This window comes from Cyprinus carpio, chromosome B11, assembly GCF_018340385.1.
Source record: "Cyprinus carpio isolate SPL01 chromosome B11, ASM1834038v1, whole genome shotgun sequence".
Lineage (NCBI taxonomy): Eukaryota > Metazoa > Chordata > Actinopteri > Cypriniformes > Cyprinidae > Cyprinus > Cyprinus carpio.
In genome coordinates, this window is record NC_056607.1 from 22,024,959 (window position 1) to 22,052,172 (window position 27,214).

The 27,214-nt window shown below is 38.1% G+C and overlaps 2 protein-coding genes across 7 annotated transcripts; both read right to left on the reverse strand.

The window, feature by feature from the left end:
• Nucleotides 1-252: 252 nt before the first annotated feature.
• Nucleotides 253-3,187, reverse strand: rps15 (ribosomal protein S15). Its single transcript, XM_042734604.1, has 4 exons — nucleotides 3,052-3,187; nucleotides 2,581-2,666; nucleotides 548-782; nucleotides 253-401 (listed from the first exon to the last, which is right to left on the reverse strand). Exons 1-4 carry the CDS (start codon nucleotides 3,052-3,054, stop codon nucleotides 288-290), a joined length of 438 nt encoding a protein of 145 aa, XP_042590538.1. The 5' UTR covers nucleotides 3,055-3,187; the 3' UTR covers nucleotides 253-287.
• Nucleotides 3,188-4,799: 1,612 nt separating this feature from the next.
• LOC109063298 (DAZ-associated protein 1-like) lies at nucleotides 4,800-27,214 on the reverse strand. Of its 6 annotated transcripts, none has more exons than XM_042734597.1 (13): nucleotides 27,052-27,213; nucleotides 25,816-25,856; nucleotides 24,855-25,021; nucleotides 24,636-24,701; nucleotides 23,873-23,980; nucleotides 23,491-23,539; nucleotides 20,470-20,603; nucleotides 17,067-17,220; nucleotides 16,703-16,732; nucleotides 15,656-15,805; nucleotides 15,375-15,542; nucleotides 8,424-8,513; nucleotides 4,800-5,556 (listed from the first exon to the last, which is right to left on the reverse strand). In XM_042734597.1, exons 1-13 carry the CDS (start codon nucleotides 27,117-27,119, stop codon nucleotides 5,384-5,386), a joined length of 1,398 nt encoding a protein of 465 aa, XP_042590531.1. In that variant the 5' UTR covers nucleotides 27,120-27,213; the 3' UTR covers nucleotides 4,800-5,383. The 6 variants fall into 6 exon arrangements, with proteins under 6 accessions (XP_042590531.1, XP_042590532.1, XP_042590533.1 ...); XM_042734598.1 differs by having other exon boundaries at nucleotides 20,470-20,552; nucleotides 27,052-27,212; XM_042734600.1 differs by having other exon boundaries at nucleotides 5,381-5,560; nucleotides 27,052-27,214.

Sequence of the window (27,214 nt, forward strand, 5' to 3'; positions counted from 1 at the left end):
AGCATCAAAACTAAGAAATTCAATCATTATAAAACAAAAATTAAACATTAGCCTCTCATTTTTAAATATTGCCACCCTTGAAGACTTTTTGTAGAGTTCTTGTATAAAAACCTTGCATAAATCTGACAGATGACCTGTAGCCTGCTTCACAGGCACACAAACGGAAAAGCAGAGAATTTTCATTATGTAAATGAACCACAGTTTTTTTGTCAAGCAAGACAGCTTTTATATAAAGAAAGACAACGTCAGAGGCTGTTTTGGAGGCTTTTATTTACATACTCTACTTTTTACTTCAGAGGAATGAAGCGGGAAGAATGAGTGGCTCCAATACCCGGACGACCGTGTTTAACAGGCTTGTATGTGATGGAGAACTCTCCAAGGTAATGACCAATCATCTCAGGCTGAAAAGAGGAAATTATACAAATCATCAACTATCGAAAATCACTGCGTATTCATTCTTTAATAAAAACACATCAGCCATATTTAAAAGCTTAGTGGGACACGGAGTCCCTGGCTTGAGCATTTTAACCGCATGCTTCATCCCTACCTTGATTTCAACCTGGTTGAAGGTCTTGCCGTTGTACACGCCGACCATGGATCCAACCATCTCCGGCAGGATGACCATGTCTCTCAGGTGAGTCTTGACCACCTCTGGTTTCTCCATAGGAGGCGCCTCCTTCTTGGCCTTGCGGAGGCGCTTGAGGAGAGACTGCTGCTTCCTCCTGAGGCCGCGGTTCAGCCTCCTCCTCTGTCTGGCGCAGTAGAGCTGCATCAGCTGCTCGCTGAGGAACACACACACACACCGGCTTAATCAACATTTCTACACAAGAATCATCAGGTGACTGATGACAAAACCTTCATTCAGAAGTTCGGCTTAAGCAAGACTGTAAAAGTTCAGGTTACAATAATGCAATGCATGTTTATTTCAAGTTCAAGCTCACATTTAACTGCTTCCGGTCTGTCACGAAAAAAAAAAAAAACAGTGTGAATATAGCTCTGGTAGAGGGAAATATTAAATTATAATAGATTTGTATTGAACACCAAAAATATTGGCCTAACAAGTAATACAGGCTACATTTATACGTCTACAAATTAAGGCCTAAAAAGTAATGGCATTAAATACTGCATGCACTGCAAAACAATCTTAGTATTTTATAGTTTCCCAAAACAAATATCCTTAAATCATGATGCTTTTACTTAAGATGCACAATGCATATTTATGCTTAAAACAAGAACAAATACCCACTGGCAGACATTTGGTTTTTTTTTTTTTTTTTTTTAACCATAAACTCATTGTTCACATCATTTTGCTTCGTTAGTGTTTGTAGGCATTCGCACTGGAAACAAGTCAAATATATTGATTAAAAACATCTTTTTTGCAGTGCTGTCAGAAGGTAATGTAAAAGTTATTTCTATATTCTAATGGCTTTGATAAGCAATGGTGATCTGTCACAACAAAGTTATATTTTCACATTTTAACCCGTTTAATCCCACGGGTTTAAAGGTTTTCATTTATAAACCTCTAAAAACCTTACTGACTGATGTTTTAGTGCACTTCCTGCAAATATGGAAAAAATAAGGGGTCTCAATTAAATATTTCACATGATTAGTGCAAATTGTCACATGACCAGAACAGCTTATTTCCTGTTTGCACCTTGAGAAGATGACTGCATCAAAGCTCCAAAACTAAAGGCTAGTAAAGTATTTGTGGTACACGTGATCTTTAGGGTGTCTAGTATTAATATATGCATTTACATATATTTAGTTTTGTTGCGTTTGGTCATAGAATGAGTAAACATGTTGATGGTCACAATAGTGTCCGGTGGGATAACAGTGAACTTAGGTATACGATATAAATCCAATTGCAGTTGCAAGTGAAAATGACAATAAAATGTTGCATTGACAAAATATTGCACTAAATAAAAAATTTAAATGTTACAAAAAAATTACAATAATGATGTTTTATACTCAAAGCATTAATATAAAAATTTTGTTATATTTCACAAAAAAGTAACAATTTTGAAATGCGGTGATAGTTTAATTTTTATTTTTTTTATCTCAATGTTCCTATCAATGTTGCATGAGGTTTTTCGTATGCATAATACTAACCCTAGAATGTGATCAAACTGTTTAAAATAGCTGGGCTAAGATATATATTTTTATGACTTTTATGACATTCAGTACTCACTTTATCCCACCGGTCACAATTTTTCCAAAAAAAAAAAAAAATTCATTAAAAAATAATTATTGATTATTTCAAAGGGTTACTAATGACGCATCATTTGGATATTTTCATGTCTGGGATTAAACAGGTTAAAGTATTGCTAACAGACAAATTTATTGACACGTATTCTATTCAATTTATTCTTTTTTTTAACTGGACATTAAAAAGTCTAACATTTACCTTCATGAAACCATCAGAAACCCTGTTATATAAAACAGATGCGCGCGACTATGTTGTTTCCCTCACAATTACCAAACAAGAGCTACTTCCACTGCCTTTCTGAGTGAACTACTCCTTGCTTCTCTCGTCTGTCACACATGCACTGAAGGGTTTTACACGACAGAGGTCTGACTCACTAGGACATGTCCAGCAGCTGGTCCAGATCCACACCTCTGTAGGTGAATTTCCTGAAGGTGCGCTTCTTCTTCTGGTCTACGTCCGCCTGAGGGAGACACAGCAGAGATTAACAGGCCTCAACTTACACCACAGCGTGTTGATAAATACACAGACGAGGGGTAATACACGAAATACATTCCTACTTAATCTCGCGTTAAATATAGACTGAAATTAAGCCAAGAAATTTAAGAATAAACTTAAGAATCCATCGCATTTTATTCAGAACTGAAGTTACAGCGCGACCCTGAAGATGCTAATCGTGCGAACATCTATATAAACAATCGTCCCGTGCGACAAATAATGGCCTGATAGCGTGCTTTAACACTTCAGTAAGCGTCATGCATATTTTCTACACTGACATGCTTTATATTTACAGTAGATTCGATTGGATTATTCTAGTTTTGTTATTCGCGAATGAGACGTGAACTTACCATCTTGAGAGACTCCCGGAAAAGGAAGACCGCTGGAGAGACGCGGTGATATCGCGAGAGTTCAGGGAATGTTCGTGGATAGTTTAGTAAGTCGCCCGCTAGTGTAGAGGAGGTTTTATTTAGAGAAGATTAACGAGTCAACTTGTCAGTTTTTAATTCATTTGAGTTTTCAAATTAAGCACTAAATGCACTGTGGTACTGTATAGGTCAGAAGGTTTTTCTTTGGTAAAGAAATTAAGAATTTAATTTAGCAAGGATGCATTAAATTAAACAAAAGTGATGGTAAAGACATTTATGGTTACACAAATAAATAATTAAAATATTTCCTATAAATGCTTTTGTTTTAAACTTTTTCTATCAAAGAATCCTGAAAAACGAATCATGTTTCCACAAAAGTATTAAAAAGTAAATAATTAAAAAAAATATTTCCTATAAATGCTTTTGTTTTAAACTTTTTCCATCAAAGAATCCTGAAAAACGAATCATGGTTTCCACAAAAGTATTAAAAATTAAATAAAATCTTGATTGAAAATTATGATTTAGCTAACTTACCTCCTACTGGCCTTTATAAACAATATATTGGCTAAATATTTACACATAATACAGGCTGTGTAGTTAAAAATTAATTAATTATCTCATATTGTGAAAATACATACAATATGCATACTTAATTTTGCAAACTCTGTGAAGATAAATGTGATTAAAAGCCAAAAAAAAAATATTTCTGAAGGAACATGTGACAATGAAGCTGAAAATTCAGCTTTGATCAAAGGAATTAATTACGTTTTACAATATATTCACACATATATTTTACTTTTACATGGTACATTCAAGTCAGTTTTATGATTTCTGATACATGCGCTATATAATCATTACATTAGCCTTGATGAATATCTAAGTGAGTACACTTATTTAAATATTATATTGTTAACAAAATACTTTTTGTTTAAAATAAATATTATATTGTTAACAAAATACTTTTGGGAAGTTGATGTCCTGTGCCCTTGCTACTCTCTTAACTATTAATATTAGAATAATAGCTTTATGAATTCAGCTTTCATGACCTCGTAATTTTAGACTAGGACTATATAAAATATTTATATTTAATGCTGTGAACCTAAGTAAACCCAAAAAGGTGTTAAAAACACCTCATACATCCAGGACATGTTATATGTGAAGTGTAATATATTTACATTAGTATAATACTGTAACCGTGGACATTACACTTCTTTTAATGTACAGTATGTGACCCTGGACCACAAGACCATAAGGGTCAAATTATCAAAATTGAGATTTATGCATCATCTGAAAGTTGAATATATATGCTTTCCATTGATGTGTGGTTTGTTAGGATCGGACAAGATTTGGCTGAGATGCAACTATTTTAATATCTGGAATCTGAGGGTGCAAAAAATCTAAATATTGAAAAAAAAATACCTTTAAAGTTGTCTAAATTAAGTCCTTAGCAATACATATTACTAATCAAAAATTAAGTTTTAACATATTTATGGTAGGAAATTTACAAAATATCTTCATGGAACATGATCTTTACTTAGTATCCTAATGATTTTTGGCATAAAAGGAAAATTGATCATTTTGACCCATACAATGTATTTTTGGCTATTGCTACAAATATACTCCAGCTACTTAGGTTTTGTGATCCAGGGTCACATTCGACAAGTTAATGTTGAAACAGATAGATGTCTTGCATTCATGTAAATTTAAAAGCAATTAAAACATCACCTCAATGAATCTGCACAACACGTTTTATTTAAATCATTTATTTCAAATAAACTCTCATATTTGTGTGTTTTTGTCTTTTTTGCATAAGTGCAAAGTGCACTAACAGCCACCTGAGGGAAGTCTACATCCTAAATAAAAAAAGAAAACAAGAAAAGCGCACATATATTAGTACAAAATTCTTTAAAAAATTGCACAGTTTAAGTGTATAATACACATTTGTAATCTATTTCAAACTTAAATAAAATGGAAAAGTCTCTTAGAGTAAACAAAATTCACAAAATTGAAAATAAAAACATTTCCCCACTAATATAATTAAAGCTGAATAAATGGGAGACCCTGTCGCTGACGTCTGGTGCGTCTGTTCTGTGCTGATGTTTGACCAGACAATCCGAATCTATTGCTAAATACTTCAGTAGTTCAGTCCTACTACAAAATATAGAAGAGTACGGTGGGCTTCTATTATCAGTAGAGCCCCTGTTCACAATTTACACACAATAAAACCCCTTTTATTTGCTCCCGAATCCAGTTCTCGTGCTCAAAACGTCTGTATCCCTGACGATGTGTATTGCATTGGGGGTGGGAGAGCAGCTCAGCGTCGGTAGGGGTGGAAGCCCTGTACATTGTGGTTCTGTCCTCGTCCGAAGCTGCTGGCGGCCGGCTGGGCTCCTGACGAGGGTGCGGAGGGGGCTGCGGCGTACGAGGCAGTTTGCTGGCTGGGGTCTGCAAAGCTATGACCAAAAGTACTCAGGTCTTGCCCATAACCTGTCTCAACAGACATGAAAACATGGGACGTGATATTAAACACCAGTAAACATGGAAGTGACAGCATGCGACCAGGCTTTCTTGTAACCCTAAATTTAGCTAATTTTTTTTTTTTACATCTCAAGATAAAGGCCACGTACACACCGCAGCTAAATACAGTTGACACTTCTCTTAAGTCCAAAGTATACTTTGTTTTTTTGCACTAAATTGTCTCAATGATAAATCAACTTTCATGGTATAAATCTGTTTCCTTAAAGGGACAGTTCACCCAAAATAAAACAGTCATCATTTACTCACCCTCAAGTTGTTTCAAACCTGTATGAGTTTCTTTAACCTACTGAAAACGAAAGAAGATATTTCGAAAATGTTGGTAACGATGCAGTTGACGGCACCCATTGACTTCCATTGGGAAAAAAAAAATACCATATGAGTCAATAGCTACCGTCAACTGTTTTTATACAACAATTTGATTTTTCTTCGCCCAACTTCATTTTTGGGTGAACTATCCCTTTAACGGATCAATTACTATTAATTCTACAAGATTGTCCAAATTTATCACTGTTGCTGCAATATCAATTTTAAGGTGGTAGAAAGTAGTCTTTTTAGATAATCTTAGACTACTTGAACATTAGGGGTAACTTTTTTTTTTTTTAAGACTGTTATTTAACAAATTGAAATAAATATAGGCTTTAAATAAATTTAAGGGGATGAGAAAAATAAGATTTTTTAGTAATCAGTTTACTAGTTAATCTGGTCATTACTGATTTTAGTAATCAGAGCTGTTTGTTTGTTTGTTTTTTATTATGCACCCATTTAGTCTTTTTTGTACTGCTACATTGAAAAAAAAAGCTTCTTGTCTTGCAGCATTCGATTATAAATTACATTAATCATGAAAATAAAATCATATATTTTAAATGCAAAGAGTAGGCTGCATCACTGAATATTAATTACTGTTGGTCGTGAACATTTGTCAAACAGTTGTCAAATACTAAGAGTTTAGTTACTTATATCTTGCCTCACCATTAAAAACTGAAGCATCATGCTGGAATTCACTCACAATTTATAATTATTGGTAGGGACCCCTTAATGTCTATTGTGGTTACAGCCCTGCTTTTAAATATAGAAAATTCTTAGTAGAATTCAAATAGATTGCACATTTTTATTATCAAAGTCGTTATAGAAGCGTCTCGCGTAAATCCTAACCTGCTTTTGGAGAACACCGGATATGGGCTCGCGTTATATTAAAGCAATAAGCTCCAAGAAGCTGTGGTTTACAGTGAATTTACAATAGCTAAGGGGCATTGTTAGGCATGACACGAAGCGGAAAAACCCCTATAGCTGTTATGAATTCACTGTACACCACGGCTTCACGGGGGCTATTGCTTTTATAAAACGGTTATTCTATATACGGAGTAAGGTTTCACAAAATAAAACAGAGCAAAAATAAAATGTAATTATATTAATACAAACATTATTCTTCTGCCAAACAATGTAGTTCCTCAGAAACGGTTCTGGTTCCAACAAAGTTGTTGCCGAGCAACACAGAGATGTTAACAAAAGTGTATGTTTGTATAGTAATTTACAATGTATTTCTTCAGAAACTGTTGTGGTTGAATCAAGGTGTTTAACTATCCGTTTTATAAAGAATGATTTGCACTCTGCCCATGTAAAGGTAATTAAACTGGGAACTAGTGCTTAAATATTGAGAGTAGATTGTAGCAGTTGTTTGAAGGGTTGACAGATACCCGCAACTCTAGTTTAAAACAGTACACAGACATTTTTATCTGTAATAACTTCTGCAGAGAAATTGGACAAGGTTTGAAATCGGAATGTGCTCAGCTGTACACATACACTAACTGTTTGTAAGTATACTTTGAATTTACGAGTTCAGTCCCGTTTTTATAATTCTACAACCAAATTCACTCCTGAAAAATTCTATAGTGGTTTACTAATTTAACCATGCGGTTATAGATCTTGCTAATATTATTTTGGTTGGAAATGTGTAACACAAGCAGATTAAACTGTTGGCATCCATTTTTCTTTTTGCTGTGGTTATCACAACCTCAATTCTGTACACACAGACCGATAATGAAGTGACTTCACTCTTAAACGCAGCTTTGCAGTGTGTATGTGGCCAAAGTATGTCCATTGCATCTATAAAAGAAAGACTCAAAACATAATTAACCGAATAGGAAACAGCTACAAACAAAAGTATGATGACATACAGTTCATGAAAACACATTTAAAGCAGTTTGGAAAAATTCAAACACAAACACCAAAGGCAGAAATGCATTTTGGAGAGAGTTTATTCGAAAGTCTCTAGATGAAAGTGAAACATTAGACTACGCGAACACAAATGAAGAGAAATGGATTACTTTTAAGAGTCAAGTAAAACAATCGAATTGTCAGCGGTCGCCGAATCCGCACAGATTTGTTTAGTCGTGTTTGTCACACGCTGCGTGAGGGGCACAAAATCCACAGAAAACCCAGCAGAGACAATATTAGATCATCCTTTTGGCAGCAAAGCAATGCAGTGATGGGAAAAAGAACATCTGAAGCAAGCCGTCAGTTTTGTTCATATAATAAACATACAGCTACAAGCCATACGAGTTACAATACTGAAAAATAAATAAACATGGAGTTTATTGTATTTCATTCAAACATGCGTCTTTTGAGGCTCTCTGAATGACATGTAGCTGTACTTTAGTATATCCCATGAGAAACTCAAGAGATTGATGTAGAATATGCACACGGCATATGCATATTGTACATGGGATGCATGTAACAGAACCGAAGCATTATGGGTCCACAGGCTGATGTTTGTTCTATTGGGTTTAAGTGATTGTAGGATGCAGTTGCTCACCTACCTCCGCTATATCCCTGCTCTTCCTGTACATAAGTGTGAGAAGGACGCGTTGGTCCGTAGGCAGAGGGGTCTTGAGGATAGTTACCCAAGCCTAGCAGGGAGATGAGGAGACCAGGTTGACTCGACCCAAAGAGAGTCTGCCTTAACTACTACCTTACAGCTCCTACCCAGGTGAACCCTGCCCTCAGGGCTCATGAACAGAACATGTGGATGGATCGGCCCCGCGCGGTTACTAAATGAGCATGTTTATCAGGCTGCTCGGCCTACGAGGTGCTGATGAATGGAAGCAAAGCGGAGGCGTGACACACAGCAGCTGATGCGACTGTCTTGTAAGACCACCCATACATACATCCAGCCCACACAGACAGCCTGACCCCATGCTAACAGCACTTTACATACGCCAAAGAAAAGTGACAGATCTAAATCGGGCTCAAAGACTTTATCCTTGATCGTTCTGGAATAACATTCATTTAAAACGATTGTTATGATTGTTACACCCAAATGACCTGATATTTTCAGCATCGGATTCTGGTGTAAAGCCGCACATTTACCTCTCAGACAGGGGTTTGGCGATATACCCGCAGACACAATTATCCAGTAGACACTTGTCCATTGGTAGAGATTTCGGACCATCATCTCTATCGTGGTTACACACTCATGTGACGTTGCTTACTTGGTCATGAAATCTTATCATTTGTATGCGTTTTTAAGCAATGTGGTTTAAAAACAAGTGATTTTAAGCTGTTGAAGTGCAATCAGAAGTGAAAGAGAACTAATTTCGCCATATACAAGCGCTGTCTGAGAGACTTTCTGACCACGGTGAGCATGGTTATTTTTGAGGCTTTATAAGCCTAGAATGGTTAAATACACACACTTGTATGTGTCAAAATGCCGTTTTTGCAGGTCTCCTCATAAACACAATAGTTTAGATCTTAAAGGGTTAGTTCAACCAAAAATGAAAATTAACCCATAAATTACTCACCCTCAAGTCATCCTAGGTGTATATGACTTTCTTCTTTCAGAAGAATCCAGTCGGAGTTATATTAATAGTTATTTTCAAGCTGTTTAATGGCACTGTTGCAGTGCTTCAGTCCAAAAGAAGTGAAATAAAAAGCGGCCATCCATTAAAAAAAAAAAAAAGTAGTGTCTCAAACTGCTCTGGGGGGTGAACAAAGTCCTCCTGTAGCGAATAAATTCGTTTTTGTAACAAAAATATCCATATTCAAAACGCAGCTCCGGGAGGATGATGTATGAGGTCGGCTTTCCACATGTGCCGCTCAGAAGTGACGAACGCGGAAGCACAGGGGAGAGATCAGAACAAAACAACGGTCACTAATGCGCTCGGTGCACAAGCGTGTGTGCATACTTACTTCCGGTCTTGCGACGTTCTCATTTACTGTAAGGGGAAACTTACATACGAAACTTGGCTAGATATAAATGATTAACGTTTTTCAAATTAAAAAGCGGATAGTGGTATATCAAAGACAAGAGAAAACATCCTCCTTACATTATTGCATACATCTGTGTGGAAATTCATTAAGATACCACGAGGATCGAGAATGCTTCATTCTTTCTTCTGTTGATTATGAGGCTCAGCATCAGTGTTTAGTCAGTCAATGGGGATCTCTTCATTCAAACACAATCCACTCAAATCTGCAATACTGTACATTTTCGGAGAGCTGATTTTGTTCTGACTGCTATTTATAAGATTATAAGGTTTGCGACTGTCAAACGATCGTTTCGAGACGCTCAGATTTTATGCATGTATGTTTTATTAACAAAATTTGTAGTTAACTGTACAATTTAACAATGTTATTATGGTAGGTTGGCATTAATTGAAAGATCGGTGTTTGCATTACCTGTGTGTTTTACCTGTTTTGTGAAAGATCTGTTGCATAAATAATTGTCTAAGCAGTGCATGTATATTTTTACGATTTCTTCTGCATTAGTTATCAGATAAAACAAATCTTTGAATTTGTCATGCATTAGTTGAATCCTTTTACAGCCCATTTATTTTATTAAAAAAATATGTTTGATGCTAAGTTAACTGAGTAAAATATTAAAATGTTGTGAAAATTATGATGGAACAAACTGGTGTATGTGCACAATTGAGAAATGGATATTTATGAAGATCATTTGCAGCCCATGTCTCACAACACAAGGTAAATATTTCATTTAAAAAAAAAAATAATGTAATACATTTTTGAAGAAATAAGTAATTTGTACATTTACATAATTGGTAAGGGAAAAATTAATTGTGTTTTTGTGTGTTAAGTAATTTTTATACTTTTTTTTATTGTTGGTTAGGTGTTTGATTTTTTGTATGTGTGTGAACATATGTAAGTTTCAAATGCACTCAGTTAACATTTATAGTATAGTTATAATAGCGGTTTAGATGTGCATTTTAAGTGATATTATAAATCCTGTAAACATATATAGAAGGTAATATTTGGATTTCTCTGGTTCTCTGCACTAGCGTTTAGCACAAGCGGAAGTATCTATGCACACACTCACTAGACTCGGAAATCCAAGATGGCGGAGATATGCAACTAGCCCATTAGAAGTACAAAAAGAGGATTTGTAAAGAAGAATGTCAGAGGCTTTCGATATAAGCCAAGAGGAGACTTGCTAAAGTAAGGAAACTTTGCTTCCTTTGCTCCTGTTAACAAACGTTGGTTTTCACGAGACTCACCGGCGCATGCACAACGTTGACCTCATACATAATCCGCCCAGAACTGCTACCGTGTACAACTGTTGCCGCAAGCTATATTTAAGTGATTATTACGTTTTTAATATGTATATTTTTCTTAAAAAAACACATCAAATCGCTACAGGAGGCCTTTGTTCACCCCTCGGAGCCGTGTGAGACACTTTTATTTATGGATGGGCGCTTTTTATTTCACTTCTTTTGGACTGAAGCACACCGGCTGAGTGCCAATAAACAGCTTGAAAGCTCAAAGACAATTTTAAACATAACTCCGACTGGATTCGTCTGAAAGAAGAAAGTCGTATACACCTAGGATGACTTGAGGGTGAGTGATTTATGGGCTTATTTTCATTTTTGGGTGAACTAACCCTTTAAGTGAAATCAAACAGCTGAGAAAAAAAACATGTAACAGTATTTGGTCCGGGCAGCTCTTAATGTGACAGCAGTCTAATATTCCTGCTGTCTGTGATTCACATTAGGCAAACAACAACATTAGGGAGAAGCTCTCACTGCTCTTGACAATCACTTTTGTAACTTTAATAAGAAGAAATATATATTTAATTTACACTGAAGAATATGCAGTGTTTTTATTCTTTTGATTACTTTATACAATGTAGCATTTCTTATTTGTTCTACTGTAGTTTTTTTTGTCCTATTTCTTGTAATTTCTTATTCTTATTTAATTGCTGACTGTTTGCTTGTCTTCAGTGAGCTTGAAGTTTTTTATTTATTGACTGATTTTTTTTTTAATTTAGGCTAGTATTAGTTTTTTCGTGATATTGACAATGGTGACAATTTTGATATCATAAAGACCTTATTTAAAGCAAAAATAACTATACTGTGATATATATCATCAACGTGAAATAAAATTACTTATATCATGATATAAGATTTTGGTCATATCGCCCACCCCTACTCTCAGACTGAAATGAATGTGAGCCTGACATTATAACCTGTACAACTGGTGAAGCAAGTAAGACCGGTGCTTGCACATGAAAAACTCACCAAAACATTACTAGACAGCTGCTGGTGGCAAAGTCTGTGTTAGGGTGATCTGGGCTGTTGCTAGGAAGCTGTTAAGAATGGCTGCTAAAGTATACGACTGCTAAGGTGTTGGGTGTTGATAGTAGTTATAGATAGTAGATAGTAGTAGATAGTAGCAATGCGGTTGCTAGGTTGTTCTTGGAGGTTGCTTAGGTATGTAGTTGCTAAGGCGTTCTAAGAGGTTGCTAGGACTTTGTTGGGTGTTCTGAGTGGTTGCTAGGACATTACTGGGGTGCTAGGATGTTGTTATGTGGTTACTAAGATGTTCTGAGTGACTGTAACGCTTTGCTGTGAGGTTGCTAGGGTGTTCTGGGTGGTTGCTAGGACATTACTGGGGTGCTAGGATGTTGCTATGTGGTTACTAAGATGTTCTGAGTGACTGTAATGCTTTGCTGTGAGGTTGCTAGGGTGTTCTGAGTGGTTGCTAGGACATTACTAGGGTGCTAGGATGGTGCTATGTGGTTACTAAGATGTTCTGAGTGACTGTAACGCTTTGCTGTGAGGTTGCTAGGGTGTTCTGAGTGGTTGCTAGGACATTACTGGGGTGCTAGGATGTTGCTATGTGGTTACCAAGATGTTCTGAGTGACTGTAACGCTTTGCTGTGAGGTTGCTAGGGTGTTCTGGACGGTTGCTAGGACATTACTAGGGTGCTAGGATGTTGCTATGTGGTTACCAAGATGTTCTGAGTGACTGTTACACTTTGTTGTGAGGTTGCTAGGGTGTTCTGGGTGGTTGCTAGGACATTACTGGGGTGCTAGGATGGTGCTATGTGGTTACTAAAATGTTCTGAGTGACTGTTACGCTTTGCTGTGAGGTTGCTAGGGTGTTCTGGGTGGTTGCTAGGACATTACTGGGGTGCTAGGATGTTGCTATGTGGTTACCAAGATGTTCTGAGTGACTGTTACACTTTGCTGTGAGGTTGCTAGGGTGTTCTGGGTGGTTGCTAGGACATTACTGGGGTGCTAGGATGTTGCTATGTGGTTACCAAGATGTTCTGAGTGACTGTAATGCTTTGCTGTGAGGTTGCTAGGGTGTTCTGGGTGGTTGCTAGGACATTACTAGGGTGCTAGGATGGTGCTATGTGGTTACCAAGATGTTCTGAGTGACTGTAACGCTTTGCTGTGAGGTTGCTAGGGTGTTCTGGACGGTTGCTAGGACATTACTAGGGTGCTAGGATGTTGCTATGTGGTTACCAAGATGTTCTGAGTGACTGTAACGCTTTGCTGTGAGGGTTGCTAGGGTGTTCTGGACGGTTGCTAGGACATTACTAGGGTGCTAGGATGTTGTTATGTGGTTACCAAGATGTTCTGAGTGACTGTAATGCTTTGCTGTGAGGTTGCTAGGGTGTTCTGGACGGTTGCTAGGACATTACTAGGGTGCTAGGATGTTGCTATGTGGTTACTAAAATGTTCTGAGTGACTGTTACGCTTTGCTGTGAGGTTGCTAGGGTGTTCTGGACGGTTGCTAGGACATTACTAGGGTGCTAGGATGTTGCTATGTGGTTACCAAGATGTTCTGAGTGACTGTTACGCTTTGCTGTGAGGTTGCTAGGGTGTTCTGGGTGGTTGCTAGGACATTGATAGAGTGTTTTGGGTGGTTAATGGCATTTTGCATTGTGGTTGCTATATACAATGTATACAATGGCTAAGGTGTCCTGGTTGGTTGCTAGGACACTGCTATGTAGTCAGTAAGATAATCTGGGTGGTAGCCAGAATGTTGTTATGTTGTTAAAGATGAGAGTGCTTGTTAGAGAGTTGCTTTGTAGTTACCGGGGTGTTCTTGATGGTTGCCGAAGTATTCATTTGGTAGGGTGTTTTGAGTGGTTACTAGTAAGTTACTACGTGATTGCTAAGATGTTCTGAGAGGTTATTAACATTTTGCTGTGCAGTTGCTAGGGTGTTCTGGGTGTTGCTAAAGTACATGTTTCCCATAGTGTTCTGGGTGGTTGCTAGAATGTTGCTATGCGATTGCTAAGATGCTGTGAGTGATGGTTAGCATCAAAAGCATATGACTGCTAATATGATCAGCATGGTTGCCAATACGTTGCTATGTGGTTGGTAAGGTGACGTGGGAAGGTTGTTAGCAAGTTGTTTGGGTGTTTTTGATGGTTTCTAAGGTATTCAGTTCCTAAGGTGTTCTGAGTGGTTGTTAGCATGTTGCTAAAAGTATATGATATGCTATGGTGTTCTTGGTGGTTTCTTAAGTATGTCGTTGCTAAGTTGTTCTAAATGGTTGCTAGGGTGTTTTGTGTGTGTGGGTGTGGGGGGGTGGGGGGGTTACACTCTAAGTGATTGCTAAGTGTTGCTGATTTTCTGTGCCTAGGTATGGATCTGTTTACCCCAAAATGAAAATTCGGTCATCATTTATTAACATTCATGTCATTCCAAACCTGTATGGAAACATAAAAGAAGCTATTTAGAGAAATTCCAAAAAGTGCTTTTATACAAAAACCTGTTAGGTTACCAATATTCTTCAGAATATCTTCTTTTGGCTTCTGCAGGGTTCGGAATGCAATGAAGGTTCTACTGAGCAAATGACAGAATTTGATTGGAGGCATCATTCAGGTTTGTAGCACAAACGGAACGGAATGAATAATGTGGCAAATTATAATACTTCGGGTTAGAGGTTTGTTGTGGTAGTAATTGCTACAGTAACAGCAGCTTCACCTCACCATCTCACCAACCTCCAGATGCTTTTAGCTCCAGCCGCTTCTATGAACCAGGGGTCTATAGCTATTTCTGTAGGGCCAGCTCTACTTTCTAAAGTCTAATGGATGCTCCAGATTTCTGTATTGTGTCGGCACTTGCACCAAGAGGCTTCTTTGTATATCTTATCTTATACTTGACGAAAGTCCGAAGTCAGTTAAATCTCACATGCACTGCGACTTTTTCCCATCGGCACCCTCACCATCCAATGCTGCGACATCTACAGATGAAAATTCTTGTCTGCGTTAGGATGAAGCATCATCTGGTCAAAAGCAGCATTGCAGTACAGGATGATCTAATTCACACATACCACTGGATAAACCTCCACAGACCGCATATATCTTTATTGAGGGTAAATAAACTGAGGGTCTTTGTGGAAGCGTGTGTATGTGATGTCATCATGGCCGTTCAGCCGTGTGAACAGGAAGCAGAACCCCTGTGATGGGCTACAGCACATCTGCAGTGGCTTGGTGCCACGGTTTAGTGTGCTCTTACCATACTGGCTGTAGGAGAAGTCTGGCTGTGCTGGGGCGGCTTTGCTCAGGTCCTGAGAGGGAGTCGTCGCCGGGGCAAAACCTAAAGGCCCTGCACCCGGCGTGGTGGGAGGGGGCGGCATTCCCTGTGCTACAAACTGGTCACCTTGAGGTGTTCCAAAGCTATATCCTATGTTGAAAAAGAAAATAAAATAATGCAGGAATATATATCACTTGGTTGAGCAGAATCTTTGGGTCATATAGAAATGCCACTGCAAGAAAATATAGGAACTGTTCACTTACCAAACTGAGGTTGCGCACTAAAGCCCTGCTGGGGGTATCCCTGAGGTGCCCCAAATCCCCCTGTAGGTGCTGCAACTAGAAATGCATTAAATGGAGAAGGAGGTTGTGCGGGTGCCCCACGGCCAGCAGTTAAAGGAGGTCCATACCCACCTGAAACACACACATCACACTTTAGTCAAAACTCACTCAAGTTAAGTCCTATTCACATCAAGTCCAATGCAACTGAACAAGTATAAAATAAACTACGCATACCAAATACCAAACTTTATGCAATGTAATTCCACTGAATAAATTCTTCACCATACAAACATTACATGTAAAATATTAATAAATTAATTAATTATAATATATGCATATAAATTATATGTATGACAACATATACATTATTTTAAAAGATCAAATATATGTATATATATATATATATATATATATATATATATATATATATATATATATATATATATATATATATATATATATATATATATATATATATATATATATATCCAAAGTTCAAAAGTTTGGGTTCAGTTTATAAATGAATAAAATATTAATGAATTAATGTAATATTTTATAATATTATAAAGAAATTAAGTTTATTTAGCAAAACTCCATTAAATTAATCAAAAATGACAGAAATTTATAACATTACAAAAGATTTCTATTTTAACTAAATGCTGTTCTTTTGAATCAGAACAATTCTATAAAAATATATACATCATCTTTTTTTACTAAAAAAAAAATAATATTAAGCAGCACAACTGTTTTCAATATTAAGAAATAATAAAAATGTTTCTTAAGCTCATTATATTAAAAATATTTCTGAAGGATCAGGTGACACTGAAGATTAGAGTAACGATGCTGAAAATTCAGCTTTGATCACAGGAATAAATAAATTTTTAAATATACTGAAATAGTATATAATAGCAATTTGTTTTTCAAACTTTTGAACCACAGTGTAAATATAAAATATATTCAGGGAAATGGTGTGAAAAGGCCTTTAGTGATCGTTCAAATGCCAAAATATAATAATAATACAAAACATACCAAGAGGTTGACCTGTAGTCACCCAAACACCTGGAACAAAAAAAATAAACACATTTTAACTCACAACCACCAGACCATGAAATTACAAACTGAATCAGAACTGTGGGGCGAAGCCAGAACATGTTCAATTAAAGTGTTGTATTTCTGGATTCACGCCAGGCAGAGAGGCTTATTTTGGGTGAGATCTACGTGAAAACATTCCCCCCCGCTCGCTGGACAAACCCAGTGTGGTTTAGCCAGATGGCGCAAACGGCGAAGGCTGACCTAAAGCAAAGCGTGACTGATACCAGCTGGCTCTTAGGCTCATTTTTCAGGTTGGGACGTGTTACGCTCCTGCTGCGTTCTGGCCCACCGTGTCACTCACCCTGAGGCCCGTAGCTCTGCTGCCAGCTCGGAGCCGGTTGTGCTGCCCAGCCATTGGCTGTGCTTAAGATGGCTCGGGGCCCCCACTGATTGGCTCCCAGCTGGCCGGGGGCGGGAGCTTTGCTGTCCCGTGGCTCCGCCTTCTTCACTTCAACCTGCACAAAGGACAAGAGGTCGTAACTAGCGAGAGGAGAATTAACATACTGCCTACCTCTCCCACTCACCTATCAGAAACTTTAGCCCTCACCTCATAAATAATACTCTTACTTAGGCCAAATACATGACTGTAGTCCAGATGGAATGGAATATACTTGGTCTCTTCTATTGGATAACTTTTTAAACCAATGTTTCGGAGGTACTTGGGTATGAAAGGGACATTTAAGTCGGCTAAAAGTCTATAGGTCAGATCAAGCAGGTCGAGTTCTGCGTAAACTTAAGAATAAACATTAATTTGCATGACCACAGACGTACCTGAGAAACACCGTCCCTTCATATATCCTACATCTCAGCTCTTTTAAGTAGTTATAAACTGCTGATAGAAAATTAAAACTTACCTCCCCCTGGCTAATGCTTAAGAACCTCAGTTTAGACACGACAATAGAAACATTAGGGTCAATGATGTTTAAATGTATGATAATCAGATTGTACCAAATAATTAACATGCAGATAATAAAAATGGAGAGACAAAATTCGAATCAGAGAGGAATCTTCATACTGTGTCAAACATGAAATATACATTTTCTTCAGGATATTAGCAGGCAAAAATGGTGTTTGTTCTTGCTTATGTGTGAGGTAAGGTGTTTTTGCCGAGGTGTGGCTAAGAGGTTGCTAAGGGTTTCTTAGTGTTTTAGTGCACGTTCATGCGGATGCTTAGAGGACCTAATCAAAAGATCCCACCCCAAAGAATCTACAATGTTCTGGTCTCTTGATACGTCGGGACTGACTATTAAAATTGCAATGTGATGGCAGTAGTAACCAATTTTAACATACATTCGAATTAATAATGCATTGGTTGTTGGTTGGATGGAAGCAGATCTCAGTTGCAGTTCTCAGTTGTTTAATTGCACTGCTGTCTGCAGAGGGTCAGAGAGCTCTCAGATGTGATCTTAATTTGTGTTCTGAAAATGAACGAAGGTCTTACGGGTTTGGAACGACATATGGGTGAGTAATTAATGACAGAAGTTTCATTTTTGTGTGAACTAACCCTTTAATTGTGCCTACGGGTATATCGCCCACCCCTACACAATATGATCAATAATCTGCATTTAGAAAACCTAAAACTGACCTAAACTGCAAAGTATTAAAACACCTCTCCTCAACAAACAACACACGTCTTTGATTATGAATCATGATTATTTTGCTTAGAAACATACAAATCACGATTATTATCATTTTAAACATTTTCACATAACCACAAAAACAGAGAATGTCAACTTGCATGGTTTGCTCAGAATTAGTCTGAGCAAACAGCACAAATGACTGTGTGAAAGAAAACAGACTTGGCTTTATTACACTTTAATTTGAGCAGAATATCTCAGTAGAGATCACTTGCATGTTTACCGGTGTTTTCAGCTCATCTGCGCTTTTCCGTAACGTAGAGAGATGCATGCACATGGTTGCCAGGTTGGGAAGATTAAGTAAAACACTTAACTAGAAAATGTATTGATTTATGAAAAAAAAAAAGCTTTTGAAAAGCGTGTTACCAATGCAAGATTACACATATGGCAATATAAAATGAAATGTTATCAGGATAAGTAGCCAACAGGCAAATATTGTAAAGAAGTATGCTTAATAAATCTAGAAAGGCAGAAATCGTGATCAGGATTAAAATACGATTCATTGTACGAACCTAAGTAATTCTTCCCTTAGCAATTACCACTAATTATATAATTTTCCAATTAGGCGAATGACATTACCTGCCACTCAGAAAAAAAAATAAAAATGGACAAACGTGGTTTAACACACACACAGGGAAGTTTCACTCCAGTTAAAGTGGAGATCCAGAAATAGAGCTGAGACTCTAAAGGGGGTGAGTTATTGGGGTCACCTTGCATCAAGAGCGAGAGACGATATTTTTTCGTTGGAAAGCAGCATAAATGTAACGACTCTCTTTTCGTCTCTCTCCTCCTCTCTCACTGTCGACCTAATTAGGTATCAGTTTGAGCGAGTGGTCTGCAACCCTCGCATCGGCAACACGCCCCCCCCCCCCACACACACACACACTCCCGCGGGCATCGCTACTCAGAGTGATGGGAGGCCTCGCGCAAGTCTTCGCATCCAACAGTAGAGCTGGGATTTGGTACACAGTTTGATATGCTCCAGTTTCTAATTTTATAACGTATGGCCCCGCCTGCCTTAAAACCCCAATGAAATAATGTCATGTAAAGAACAATAGCCCAGGTACCTTAGTACCGGATTCCTTCAGGAACACAGACCCAAGTCAAGGAGAACGTTGGTGGGCGAGAACAAACTTAATGTAGGGCAAACACTACGGAGCTATTCTGGAGTCTTGAACGAACTTCACTTTAAATCAGCACACTGCAGTCATGACGGAGCAAGGAAACGCCTCGGGAGAACAAACTTAGAGACGGGCCCCTCTGCATTCTGGCCCTGCGTGAGGCTATGAGTCAAAATTCTTGTGATATATTTTCTAAATATTTTTTGCAGATCAACCTTAAACCGGCCACGCTGGGAGTGATATTTTACGAAGTGGAGCTGGTGAGGTGAGATAACACGTCATGGGACTTGTTCAGTCTTGCGCTATCCCTTGAAACAGACTAATACACCTAGGTATCAGACAATAATCTTACGCCACAGAGGCATTTGCTACCCGCCCAAAGCCCGTTTAGAGTAGACTAACAGACACAGTATGGAGATTCGAATATTGAGGTCACTTAATTGAGATTTCTCTTTGCCTTCTGGGAAAATATAGAACTCAAATAGTAAGTGACCTGACAGTAACAACCTGAATAAAAAATAAATAAACAAATAAAAAAAAGGAAACCAACCGGTTCTTTAGGTGAGTGCTGATATGCTTTAAAGTTCACTTAGCGTTTATATACAGTGATAATTTCTAATGTAAAAATAATAGATAAACATATTCTAATTGTTCACTTTATTTGAATAATTATTCACTTTATACAGCATTACAGCACCTAAAGGAGCGGTCCAAATGAACCAAGCCTTGGGCGACTAACATGGTCAGAAATTTATGTAAAAATACATAAAATGTAATAAAACACAAAGACTTTCCCAATCTTTTCCCACATTGGGAAAGAAATAATTTTTTTTTAATAATGAGAAATGCACTCCTTCACACGTTCAAATTTCAAAGTTTAAGCGTATGTTTGGTCGCCCAAGCTTTAGTTTCTGTTGTAGGGGAAAATAAAACTACAACTACACACTTTTTTGCCCATGATGTCGTGAAAATGCATGTTGACAGCCTGGTCCACTGATTGTTCGGCCTCGAAAGTAATAAATCCAAAACCTAGCCAACGACCAAAAGTCAACAGAGCAGCAGGGTGTTGGGACAGAACAGCTAGAAGAACATAAGAGGGATGGGGTGGGGGGGTACCTGAGGTTCAGATGACATCACGGCCCGAGTCACCAGGAAAGGTCACAGGTGGAGGCCCGAAAGGACAGAAGCGTTACGTGTAATTCTGCTCCCTTCAATACTTTAACCTTGAACGTGTTTAATGAGTAACAGCCGTAGACGGCATTCGATGACTGAAGTCAGGTCTTACGCAACCTCAATGCTACTGATGACGGCTCTTTGTCAAATTATGGATTTTTTTTTTTTTTTTTTTTTTTTTTGCCTTTTAAGTTTCATCCGAACCTCACTTTCACCACCACCCCAATCTTACACAACAAATGCGAGCAGCAACCACAATTATCAATGCATAACAAGAATGATCATTACAACTACAGGTTTTACTGGTTTTTCTCAAAGCTTCCCAAAATGCTACAGTACTTTGGGCAAACCAAGAGAACAAAGACTGTAACACTGCGACAAATGCACCACAAGGATATAAGGATATCAGTGAAACATTTAATGCAGCCCAGTTTCTCGTGTGGCGTAAGCCCGGTTAATGCTCAATTTCAGAGATCTGCTCGGAGGCTCGAGGACAGCGGAAAAGACGCAGCCGTGTGCACCCACGCGTACAGGGGTCACGCAGTCACTTCAGCGATAAGACAGAGCACAATCCTCCAGCAGCAGCTGAGTTTAGCTGCGCCAGATCCACCAGTGTGAACTAGTTTCCGTCAGATCAGATATCCGTGGCAGAACTGGGCTGCGAGAATCTCCACTTTGGGATCTAACCTGATTCCGATTGCACGTCCTTTGAGACTGAAGAGATCTGAGAATTCGTACACTATGTGGAGCAGAACCATCTGCCTAAATGAGGACTAAATATACTCAACCTGCCCTCCATCACCAGGCCTGGTTTCATTAAAGAAGAAAGTTTTCAAAAGTCGGTTGAATGCACTTTTGTCTCTTTTATCAAAAGTGACTAGCTGTTGCGCCGTCTGGAAAATTTGTCATCCGACAGGTCACGTTTAGGGGCCGTTCACACTGGACCGCATCTGAACTCGATTTGAGCGGTGATACTTTGACAACTGGTGCCTTAAGTGAGATTGAATTTGGTGACACAACTTCAAGAAGAGGGTTTTGTGATGCTGAAAGTACTGTACTGTAATGCTCAGCACTCTTTTTGAAGCTGCGTCTATTAATTAATTCCCTTTTGAACTTACATCCAAAACACAGGCTGCTGGATGACATCCATAAAGCCACTGAGAACACAAACCTGACTTTAACAACTAGACGGTGTGTAATTACACTATTATGAGGAGTAAAACGCAAGCAGAGAACATTTGCAATGAGGTACGCACTGAATCTCTCAACAGGAAGTGTTTTAGTTTTAGTGAAGAGAAAGCACGAGGACAATCATTGCCTGTAGTAGGACACAAATTGAAGCATTAACCATGTTTACACCAGAGAAACAGGCTTGAGTGTGTTTCACACCAGGCCTTAATCTGTGTGGTGCCACTATCTGTATTGTATCCTACAAGAAAGAACAGACATATCTCAGGAAAAACGTTAATGCATTCAAACACTTGACAAGGAAAACAGGGACATAAAAAGAAAGATAGAAAGGGCTTACTTAAATGTACTACATTGCAATAAACACTCGTAGATCAATCAAATGTAAATGCTCATTATTAAACAAAACTTATTTAAATGTCTAAAGGTTAACAGAAATGTGATTCAAGAAATTTAATAAGACAAATGACAAACTATTCCACGTTTACCCAACGAGAGTGAAATGTGAAAAGCAATTCCGAACAGTAAAAGCAGTTCAGTTTTCTGGAAGACATGGAGGACATGGTTTGAGTGAATGTGCATAAATAGTGCACTGCAAACTTTGTGTTAAACAGGATTTTAAAATGAAATAGCTGTTCTTTTTTTTTTCTTCTTCAGTCATTTCGATGGCTTTATTTCTCTTTTAGTTCCTCAGCTGGACTACATCATGGCCAGTGTGTTTTCAGCTGCTCTGAATAGTGCTGTTATGGAAAACAGGTACTGGCTAGATAATAAAACAGTGGATCTATTGAACTTGAAAAGTGTCAGCCATACTGCATTAAGCTGTTTTGAAATCTTAAAGGGATAGTTCACTCACGATCTAATTTTCCCACGGAACACAAAAGTTGAATTTTTTTGAAGAATCCTCACATTCTCTTTCTATAGTAGTAACCACGTATATCAAGCTCCAAAAAGCCAAAATGTATTCATATTTTTACCACTACATAATGCAACATATAAAAAGGTATTTTTGTGCTGATAATGACATTGGTTCAGTTTTTCCAGGATTTTTGTGGCCTATACAGCAATAAACAGCCTTTCTTAAATGCATATCCGTTGTTATTGTCCAAAAAAACACTATTAAAAAGCAGTGCATATGAGTCGAGCGTTATACGTTTGAAGTCTTGTTAACATTAAAATTTAAGTACTTACTCACTATTATAAATATTTAGCAGCATCTATTCAAAAAACCAACTCATATTCAGTTATGAAAAAAAAAAAAATCCATAATTTCTCCTTTTGTGTTCCACAGAAAAAAATAACCCCAGATTTGAAAAAAAAAGACACAATTTTCATCTTGGGGTGAACTGCTCCTTTAAGGCACAAGCAGATGTGCAAGACGCTGAACTGACTGAGCATGTCTGATGCAAATGTTTGCGTGTCATGTGGATGCTGCTGATTTGCCTTGCCACCATGCAAGAGTTGAGACACACCAAACCAAGCATCACACACTTGAGAGGGGCGGATGGCCTGCGTGATGTTCTCTTCTCGTTGGGTCGGAATAGTTTGTCTTGTGCATGAGGTGAGAGAGAGACTGAATGGGAGCAAATATGAATGTGTGGATTACCTCGAGGCCTCTGTTTCTCTGCGTCATAGATCATTACCACCTCTGTGACTTCAAAAGGGAGAACAGGACACATGAAGGACGAAACGGACATAGAAAAAGCATTGCATATAAAACATATTACATACAGTGGGGTCCAAAGGTGTGATAAAATATTAAAAACAAGGGATTCAAAATCTGGAAATTCCAAAGTAAAAATGTCAGGTAAAATTAATTTAAAGACGGTCACTTATTAATAAGCAAGTGCATGGCCATGCAACCTTGTGCACTCCACTGTACATGCACATTTGTGCATCTTTTGACATTCCTTTATGGAATTTATTTAGTTATTAATAATGCCTAATTAAAGAATAATGGTACATTTCTACATCTGTGTCCATCTCACCACTCCGAATCTGTTGAAATAATCCCTGAGTTCAGCTTCACCGCAATTATGAGGAATCCCACCAACAAATATCTTCTTGGATTTATTGCTGTCACTTTTGCTTCCTTTCTATAACACACACACACACACACAAAAAAAAAAAAAAAGTTAGGCAAAGACTGGACAATTATAGCAATTAAAGGGATAGTTCACCCAAAAAATGAAAATTAACCCATTGATTTACTCTTACCCTCAAGCCATCCTAGGTGTATATGACTTTCATTTTTCAGATGAATATAATGTTAAAAAATGTTCTGGCTCTTCCAAGCTTTATAATGGCATTGAATGGGTGTTGAGATTTTTAAGCCCAAAAAAAGTGCATGCATCCATCATAAAAAGTGCTCCACACAGCTCCAGGCAGTTAAAAAAAAAGGTTTTCTGAAGCAAAGCAATGCATTTGTGCAAGCAAAATAACCAGTTTTAAAACTTTAGAAACCTTAATCTCTATCTTAGTGACTTTTTATTGGGCTTTAAATCTCAACACCCATTCACTGCCATTGTAAAGCTTGGAAAAGCCAGGACATTTTTAATATAACTCTGATTCGTCTGAAAGAAGAAAGTCATATACACCTGGGATGGCTTGAGGGTAAGAGTAAATCAGGGGCTAATTTTTATTAATGAACTATACCTTTAATTAAATAAACATCATGCAGTTTTCAGACTCTTATGAACATACTTGGTATTTTTTTTTACTATGCGGTTTAAAAAAAATGTACATTCTTACCCAGCCATCTTTTGCCCGAGTCTTCTCAGGCTGCATACCTCTAGGTGTACAAGGCTTTGGGTCAATCTGCGAGAATAAACAGAGTAAAACTCAACCCGGCATGCCATTAGAGCCCTCTATTTTTTTCGGTCACAAAATGCCTATGTTTTTAAGTCAGCATTAAAATGTGATGCATTTATCGTGATTGGGCAAAATGGGATTATAAGCAATTCTCCTCACATTTCTTCCATCCAGGTTATGAGGTTTGGTCTCCAGGACGGTCCGTACGCAGTTGGGGTCTTTAAACTTCACAAAGCCAAAGCCCCTGGACTGATTTGTGCTTTTATCTTTCATGATGACACAATCCACAACCTCTCCATACTGAGAAAAGTAGTTTCGCAAAGTCTCTAACAAAACACAGACAGAAATAATTATGTCAACAACATGACTTTTGATTTCCTAGCATTTCCTATCCATGTGTACAATCAAAATTTACAGCATTTTGGAGCAAATTCTTCTGACGACTGGCAGAAGTGAGCCAAACCAGACTAGAAACCAGATTCCATATGGTTTGCATGACATGCCCTCAACCGTAAAAACCAATGTAATATCAGGGTTTTGAAGCAACACCAGCTGAGAACCACCTCTTCAGAGCCACACTGACAGATCCTACAACAACACATGCACGACAGCCCAATGCAGCGCAGATGTATTATATATATATTATATGTGCCTACATATTGATATGGCAGTTATTGGAAATCTGCATTAGCTCTGCGGGACACTCAGAAGTCTGTTTTCCTTAAATGGATTTGCTAAAATAAAAGAAAAGCGTTCAAAAAAAATACATACAGCATGAACCATATTAGATCATTTTCCATTGATTTCCTCATTGCGTTTTACGCATGCTATTTGATACAGGCTTTATCCGATTTCTGGAGCTCTCTCTCTCACTCGCACCCACATACTGAAAAGGCAAGCTCAGCTCCTGAATGACAGCCTGGTTTCTACGCCGAGCAAATATACGTTTATGTAGTATATTATAGCGTGCATCAAGCCTGCAATGCAAAACAAGACTGTGCTTTTAATGAAAAGTGCACTACAGTGACACGGGCTCACAGTGCACACACTCGCATTATTTAAGAGCAACTAATGTGACTGTATAAAACTCTATGAGGGTTAACAGGACAGCAACACTCACCCTGGGTGGTGCTCCAATCCAGTCCACCCACAAACAGCTTCCTGCAACACAGAGATGAGGGAACGTCACAATGCATTTGCGTTCATTCAGAAAGGAACATGAGTCAAGGTGAAGGAGAGAAAACACGTTTGCCCTTGGCACTGAAAGACTGATCCGTGCGGTCTAACGGGTCATAATCAGAAACCAGACATACATTCAGATAACCTCAGACATGAGCCGGTTTATCAAACCAACCTGGCTGATGTAAACGACTGCAGGCTGGGTCACACCGTGCATGCACGAGTTTCTCTTCTGGTCTGATTCTAAATCTTAGAGTATAGAAGTCAGAGAGATCAAATCCTCTAATATGATTATATTAAAAAAAAAAAAAAAAAACTAACAATAAATAAATAAATTAGCACGAAAAATACACGGATACAGGTCTCCAGTTTGTGATTATAAACTTATAGGACAACAAAAGCACATACAAGCCTCTAGTTTGATTATAAAACTTACTATGTGTGACCCTTGAGCACAAAACCAGTCTTAAGTCGCTGGGGTATATTTGTAGCAATAGCCAACAATACATTGTATGGATCAAAATGATCGATATTTTTTGCCAATGCAAAAAAAATCATTAGGATGTTAAGTAAAGATCATGTTCCATGAAGACATTTTTTAAATTTCCAACCGAAAATATATCAAAACGTAATATGCATTGCTAAGAACTTAATTTGGACAACTTTAAATGCGATTTTCTTAATATTTAGATTTTTTTTTATTGCACCATCAGCCAAATATTGTCCTCATCAGTGGAAAGCTTATTTATTCAGCTTTCAGATAATGCATTAATTTAAATTTCACAAAACTGACCCTAATGACTGGTTTTGTGGTCCAGGGTCACATATGAAAGAAAGCGACAAGTAAGTGTTTATAAAACGTACATTATAAAAAGAGAGTGATAAAATACTCGTTTGTTTATAAGAAACTTGCAGCATATAAACAGAGTGACACAAGCCTCCAGCTTGACAGCTCATATTTTTTCTGTCAATCTGTCTCTTAGCTTCTTTATTGAAGTGATCTATCAGTTAAATTAAGCGATAACATGTCGGTGTCAAGTTTAAGGAGATTAGTGGAGCTCCAGAGTGAGTGGCGGAGCTCGGCGGGATGGTTCGCTGGGACCTGCTGTCCTCTGGGCGGCCCGCTGCGCATCTCTCTCCGCCACAAGTACTGTCATAGAAACACAGCGTGTCTTACCCGATTTCATCTCCAGCTAAGTTGCTGTTCATCTCCGTGGCGAGGGTCGTGGACGGGAGTGTTGACATGGGTCCGCTCGCTCGGTCTCCTGCCGGTCTCCGCCGCCAGGGAAGGTCACACTCCGCTTTCGGTTCAAACCGAATCTGCGCAACAATGACGCGCG